Source organism: Lissotriton helveticus, chromosome 7, assembly GCF_964261635.1.
Source record: "Lissotriton helveticus chromosome 7, aLisHel1.1, whole genome shotgun sequence".
Lineage (NCBI taxonomy): Eukaryota > Metazoa > Chordata > Amphibia > Caudata > Salamandridae > Lissotriton > Lissotriton helveticus.
In genome coordinates this window covers 2,266,439-2,274,182 of record NC_136068.1, presented here as the reverse complement: position 1 = coordinate 2,274,182, position 7,744 = coordinate 2,266,439, and the positions used below count along the sequence as shown (strand labels likewise).

The 7,744-nt window shown below is 47.0% G+C and overlaps 1 protein-coding gene across 1 annotated transcript; it reads right to left on the bottom strand.

Moving 5' to 3' along the window:
• Positions 1 to 256: 256 nt before the first annotated feature.
• CXCR3 (C-X-C motif chemokine receptor 3) lies at positions 257 to 6,974 on the bottom strand. Its single transcript, XM_078651258.1, has one exon. It carries the CDS (start codon positions 6,972 to 6,974, stop codon positions 5,889 to 5,891), a length of 1,086 nt encoding a protein of 361 aa, XP_078507384.1. The 3' UTR covers positions 257 to 5,888.
• Between the last annotated feature and the right edge of the window lie 770 nt (positions 6,975 to 7,744).

Below are 7,744 nucleotides of genomic sequence, written 5' to 3'. Positions count from 1 at the left end.
TTGGACTGAGGTCAGTATGTCTCTATCGAGTACATGAAACTTAATTACTTTGTGTGCCAGCTAACTCAAAGGTGACTAGAAACATCTCGAATAAACAAGAAGGGATTAGTTTCTGATAACCGCATAAACATGACAACTTTGTTTCACTTAGAATCGGAACAGTCTCAGAATAGTGGAAACAATAGATAACAGTTTCACTCAGTCAATCGTGCATGCTTCGTTTCTACAGAGTTGCATAGAAATAGAGAGACGGGCGTTTCAATAAAAAGGGTTTATTGAACAGTCTTATTTCTCGTGCAAGAGATATGAACTGCTACAATCGTAAGACAGAATGCGAAGTATAATGCGTACAGCGTAAACAGTAATTTAAAATAATACTGTAATAGCATGGTTTGTAGCTATGACATATACTCATAAAATACATACATAAATAACACAGGCTAAAATGTGAATACTCATCTGGTGCTTCTAGCTAGTTCTACCCAGTGTACCGAACCTAAGTGTAGTACAAGGTAAGAAGTAGGTGCTGTTTAGCTATCGTCTAGTTTAGCCAAGAGTTACCAAAAGTCCCTCTAGGTTCTAGTCTGCACCATACCACAGAATGAGAGAGTTTGGTATCTCTTTCCGGGTCTTGATTTCTAACACCCCGCAAGGGGAGTCAGAAACACTGGAACTGGATTCTCTGCGCGTAGGATGACAACGTCTGGTCAGTGCATCAGGTGGGGACTCCACTTCCTTCCGAACTTGCCGTGGCGAGCCGTGTCGTGCAAGTATGCAGTCGAACCGTGGTTTGCCATGGCAAGTGAAGGTATATTTATACCTTGAAGGTGTTTAGGATGCCAGTATTGACATAAAAGTCGGGCAGAGGAACATCACGAATGAACCCCTAAGGAATAGATGTTCATGCAAAATAAATGAATTCTTGGAGAAATCAATATTTCAAGCAAGGGGAAGTCCTAAAGGCTTAAGAGTCTGGTTTTCCAAGAACTTGTTGCGACGCGGATGGACGGATGTAGGTGGACATGCCTGTATTTGGTTAGCATGGATAATGCCTAAATAAGGGTAAGATTTCTATGCCTAAACATGGGCAAAGCGCATTGTGTCTATATAAGGGCATAAATCGGGAAACCTATATAAGGTATCTAAATCGACACACAACAGCGGGTGTGGCGTTAAGCCAAGAAGGCTAACGCCGCGCTCCGCCACTTTGTTGTAAAAATGCCCGATGGTCTTAAACGTCTTAAACAAGCACAACAAGGAGAAATGTTTCATTTCTCCTCGTTTTTGCTGTTTCTATATGTGCTGCGTTGTGCAGCACAGATAGAAACAGCAAAAGGCCATTGATTGTTTATGTGCAGGAAGGGATACCTTCCTGCACATAAACAATATTCCCCTACAATGCAGGAACCCTTGCACTATGGTGCAAGAGTGTTTGGAGCTAGGCAGCTAAATTAACACCAGCGCAGGGGGAAACGCAGGGCTGCACTGTATTCTTGTAAATACAGTTCACTCCTGCGTTTTGGAAGCGGCGGAGCACGGCATTAAGCCAAGGTGGCTCCGCTGTGCTCCGCCACTTCCTCGTAAACATGCCCTCAAATCTCCTTCCAACACAAAATTATTTTTGGCCTGATCAAGAAATAAATGCAAATTCTGGTTGCTTTGGGAGAACAAGCAGCTGTGCTTGGACCTCAGACCCTTTCCAGGCTCTGAGAGGTTGAATCTGTGGGTGCAGCTTTGGTCTTGGCATGGAGTCGATGATCAGAGGTCAATGAGGCAATGACTGCATCTGCTCAGGGGACTGCAGGCATTTCCAGATGAGAACCTTGAGCTCAAACTAGCTGAAGGTGTGGGCAGTTTATGTGACTTATCCTGGGTGCACAATCAAGCTGATGACACCCACCCAGGTAGAATGGACAGATCACTTCATCCTAAAGTTTTACACTGCTGTCATTGATAAGCCACGAATTCAGATCGCCTTGGCTACCAAAAGGAGACCTTGGCATAAACTAACCACGGAAGCCTTCAGAGACAAGTATAAAGCTCCCCTGTTTAAAAACTCTACAGAAGATATAACAACTGAGCTGAATTGGTTTGAGGAGACGGTTAGGGAAGCAATAAACATCACTATCCCGCAGAAAGTATACAAACCCCGCCTGGCTAATAGGCAAGAAATATGGTTCTCTGAGGATTTGAGATCGCTGAAACAAAAAACCAGAAATCTGGAAAAACTGTGGAGACAGACTCGGAGGCTGGAAGATAAAGAACTTCACAGATCCTCCCTTAAGTTGTACCATAAGGCCATTAGGGCTGCTCGAAAAAATCATATTGCAGCACAACTAACAGAGGCTGGGAAAGACTCTAAAGTATTGTGTAACATCTTACAAACTTTTACCAGGCCGGTAGCCTGTGAGACTGCAGAGGTTGCTTCCCAAGGTTTGTGTGATGAGATCTCCCTATTCTTCATGAAGAAGATAGATGCAATCTATGAAAGGATAATGGCTTCGAATACAGCTGTGGGAGCAGTTAACAACATCCCTCAGACTAATGCACAACAGGTGCAACCTATTCAATGCCTTACAAGCTTTCCCCCCATCTCCTTAGAGGAGGTAACCTCACTGGTCACTCAAATTAAGAGCGGTAGCCCTCAGGACATCATCCCAGCCCGCATCATGCCCAGGTTGGCAGAAGTTCTGGGGCCAGGAATCCAGAATCTAGTTAACCTCTCTCTTAGTACAGGGGAGGTTCCTATAGACTGGAAAAGGGCGCTAGTGAGACCGCTGAGGAAAAACACTGCTATTCCCTGGACGGAACTGGCTAATCTAAGACCCATCTCTCTCCTCCCCTTTTTGGGCAAAATTATAGAGAAATTTGTAAATCGACATTTGTCGAATTACATTGAACAAGTAGGTGGATTAGATTCTTCCCAGTCAGGTTTTAGGCCAAGACACAGCACCGAGACCACCTTGTTGTCAGTCGCAGACGATCTACACGTGTTCCAGGATAAAGGCCATTCTGGTGTCCTGGTTCTGTTGGATCTGTCTGCGGCGTTTGACACCGTGTCACACAACATCATGACCACCAGGCTAGCTAACATCGGCCTGGAAGATAAGGCGCTGGCTTGGCTGAGGAGTTTCCTGACAGATCGCACCCAAAGGGTCACCCTGGGTGCTTATCGGTCAGAGGAGTTGGGGATCTCTAAGGGGGTGCCACAGGGCTCTTGTTTGAGCCCTACCCTTTTTAACATCTATGTGGCCCCCCTAGCTAACATCATGAGGTCCCATGGGTTCATCCCAGTGTCATACGCGGATGACACCCAACTCCTCTTTCCTTTTAAAATCCTCACGGCTGAGGTTAGGAACTCCTTTGCTCAGGGGATGTAGGAAGTGGCTCACTGGATGGCATCTAACTTCCTGCAATGTAATGTTGCTAAGACGGAAGTGATGCTGTTCGGTGAGGCTAAACTTCTGTGGACCCCTGACTGGTGGCCTCAAGATCTGGGCCCAGTCCCCGAGCCCAAGCAGGTGGTGATAAACCTCGGCGTCCGATTAGACCAGGAGCTCTCCATAAAACAACATGGCAACCAAGTGGTGGGTTCCTGCTTCCATATCATTGGGATGCTACGGAAAGTATTTCCTTTGCTGCCAGACTCTACTAGAAAAACCTTGGTGCAGGCTCTAGTATTGAGTTGCCTGGATTACTGCAATGGGCTACTACTGTCAGCAAATGAAGCAGTAATTTCCAGGTTTCAGGTGGTACAAAATACCGCTGCTCGCCTTGTTCTAAACCGGCCCCCTCGCACCCCCTCTAAACCCCTTCTGACCATGCTGCACTGGTTATCCATCAAACAGAGGGTGAAGTTCAAAACCTGCTGTATAATACATAAATGTTTACAGGGGAAGGGCCCTGCTTATCTGTCCAATAAATTCTCTCTTTACACACCCACGCGCTCTCTGAGATCTAGCGAACAGGCCTTGCTGCGTGTTCCTAGAGCAAAAAAAGCAAGATAAGGAGACAGAGCCCTTTCAGTTGCTGGCCCAACCCTATGGAATAGTCTCCAACTAACTTTGAGACTTTGTAAGGACCACCTCCCGTTTAGGAAACAATTAAAAACTTTCCAATTCCAAAACTGCTAGCATTCACTGCCAGTACTCGTTATTTGCATTATGGCTGCCAAAGGCGCAGAGATACTCCTTCGGGAGTCGATCCCAGCGCGATACAAACACGATACAAATGACCAGACTGCGCAGAGCCCAGAGGCTCGGACGCGCCTCGAAGATCACAATTCTCTAGCCCGGTGCAGACTGTGCTGGTCTTTCATTCTGGGGTCAGTGCAGCCTGCACCAGGGCAGACATACCAGAGCATCCCCGGGGTCCTCAGTGCCATGACACGTGGAGAGGGTGATGGATGGAGGGGACCAGTGTCAACAATATCACCGGAAGTGTGATCACAAGCCATATGCACATCACAGACCCTAAAACTCCAAAGGGACTTATGTATCAACACCCCAGAAACCTGATCAGAATCTGTTTACACACTACAGACCCTAAAACTTCAAGGAGAGCTATGTGTCAACACCACAGATCAGAAGCCAGATGCACACCACATACCCTAAAACTTCAAAGGGACCTATGTTTCAACAGCACAGAAATATGATCAGAATCTGGTCACACACTACAGACCCTAAACTCCAAAGTGGCCAATGAGCCGGTAGTATCTCTGGAAGACTGATCAGAACCCGGTGTGTACATCCTGGCCCTTGACCTGCAAAGTCTCACCGGAAGTGGACGGTGGATATTGAGAAGCACCACAAGTCTTGAACCTTCACAGGAACCAATCAGTCAATACCATCTTCACATGTGGGTGGGGTCAATACCTGGTTTGAGCATCAACACCTCAACTGCTCAAAGGTTCCAGTGTGACATAAACGTCACTAGAAGCACACGTCAGATCCGGCCTAAGACCATGGGCCCGCGCCCCCAGGACAGGAGCTCAGACACTCAAATTGCTGTTTATCTTTAGAAACCTCTGCAGAACCATTGCCACCTTTGAGTTTGCATCAATAGCTCTTATTTCCATTGAAATTCTCAAACGTATTAAATGTTCCTAAATGCATTCGATGGCATTGATACATAGAAATGTCCTCGTATTGTCTGTGATTGTCAATACATTGCGTGTGAGTGAGGGTCACAGACCTGGTCATTGAGGCCAATGCTCTTGACGCTGGTCCTTCTGACAGGTCCTTCCAAATCCTTCCCACCACAAAAGTGTGTACCTCAGATCCTGTGTCCGGGCGTATCACCGCCTCCCCCGCGTCATCAACCCATTCAGAATACTTATCATGATTTTACTGTGTACATTTCATGTCGACATATGTGAGACAGATCTGTCTTATAAGGTCCGCCTGTAAAACTAAAGGCACGTTGGTTGAAAAGCAAATTTCTAATTCATGAAAATGTAGGTGTGAGTAAATTCAAGTAAAGTTCCCCTCGCAGCCCGTGTAGTCTCAAGCTCTGGTTGGACTGCAGCAGATGTACCGAGAAGAAAGGAAAACTCAGAGGGATCCGGGGATCTAAACACAATCGCAGATATCACAATATACTGAGCGGATAAAGTCTGCATTATAGATTGAGGGGCGCATTGAAGGTGGGGTCAACCACCATGAGGTGGCGTTCCTCAGCATTGGAGTTTGGGGTGATGGCTCACACAGAGGTTTGGCATCCATTGGTGGAACGACCTCCTGATTGGTCATCCAGGTCTTTCCTCAGCAGTCTCAATAGACATTGGCTAGATATTTGGCACCCATTGGTGGAGAAGCCTCCTGATTGGTCATCCAGGCCTTACCTCAGCAGTCTTAATAGAGATTGGCTGGGTAACTGAAGGGGCGTGTTTAGAGGCCTGAAAAGGAGGTGTCCCCGCTCTCCGACCAGTTGGAGTTCCTACGCTGAGGTTTGAGGCATTTCTTCATAAGTTCACTACTGATGCAGCCACCATGCAAAAGAAGCTCCAGGAAGCTCTGTCTGAACTTAACGCCGATGAAGGCGTACAGCAGGGGGTTCAGGCAGCAGTGAAAGTACCCCAGGGTGGCGGTGATGGAGATGGCTATGTCGATGTGAGATTCCAGCTTGCAGTCGCGAGCGAGGACGTTGAGTCTCAGCATGGAGTCCATCAGCACAGCCAGGTTATAAGGGGCCCAACAAACAAAGAAGGCCACAACCAGAGCTACTATCACCCTCAGAGCTTTCTGCTTCCGGAAGCCCTGGGAGCCCAGCAGGGTGAGCGCAATCCGGACGTAGCAGTAGAGCATGACCACCAGCGGCAGGAAGAAGCCCACCACGTGGTAGAGGAAGCGCATGGAGGTCAGGTAGGTATGGTCAAAGTTGGCCTGGCACTCACTGGTGTTCTGTCGATGGTCGTGCACCACCTGCAGAAACACAAGGTCCGGAATGGTCAGGACAAGGCACACACCCCACACGGACAGGCAGCTGAGGTGGACGATGCGAGTCCGTTGCCTCTTGTACATCTGGACGGCGTGGACTATGGAGAGGTAGCGATCGAAGCTGATGCAGACGAGCAGGAATATGCCAGAGTAGAAGTTGATGGAGAAGACCGCTCCGATGACCTTACACAGAGCCGTGCCAAAGACCCATCCGGAGACGGCCTGCACGGCCCAGAAGGGCAGCGTCAGCACGAGCAGCATGTCCGCCAAGGCTAGGTGCAGGATAAAGGTGTCGGTGCTGGCCAGGCCCTGCTTGTACCGCCGCAGTACCTCAACGACCAGCAGGTTCCCAGGGAGTCCAAGGAGGAAGATGAAGGTGTAGAAAAGAGGGAGGAAGACTTTGTTAAACTCCAGCGTCTTCTCAAAAGAGCACGGGGCAATCGCGCAGCAGAGGTCGGACACATTGTAGTCATATCCAGTGCTCGTCTCGAAATACTCTTCGGACCCCGAAAACTCCAATGTCACCTTGTCAAGCATATTCTACGGGTAAAAAAGATACAAAGTGTTAATGATTCTGTTCTAAGATGGCCCCGCCACGCATGGCTGAGATTCCCGCTCTGCTCATTTCTCACAGAGGACCTGCACAATGTTTATTGAACATAATTACAATAATTTTAATTAAGTCTATACATCACTTTTATGAATTATTAATGCACATTAAAAATATTGGTTTTTCAGGTGGGAATTTATTTTACAATTTAAACTTCAAAAACAAATTTTAGTTTAATTGTATAATTTTTATTAATAAAAGATTTAATTCAAAATCAATTTCTTAGTGTTGTATCATTTTTTCTATTTTGATCTACATTTAAAAGTACATACATAAAAAGAATTGACAATAATATTTAACATAAAAAAATATCGTTTTAACTTGGCTAGGACGGAGTTCCACTTTGCGGAACCCCGCGAAGTGACAAAAAACTTTGCCGCCTACGCAGAGTTACACAAGGGGTGAGGTGAGTTTCGTCAAGCTGTTCGCTTTGATTTTCAGTGCCACCTGCTTGTCCCACGCTGTAAAATCAGTGCAAATGGCACCATGCACAGCGCAAGAGCGAGCTACTTGTGTTCTGCCTCTCGAGTAGATGTTCTACTCAAGCGGCGGCTTTCTCAGCGCAACAGAAAGTTTCTCAACGCAAATGGAAGGTTTCGCAATGCAAACGGTTGCGACCATCTGCGACCGTACATATTGAGAAATACGACTGCCTGCGTTTAGAAATCTTACGGGGAGGTGGTTTTCCTTGGTCTCC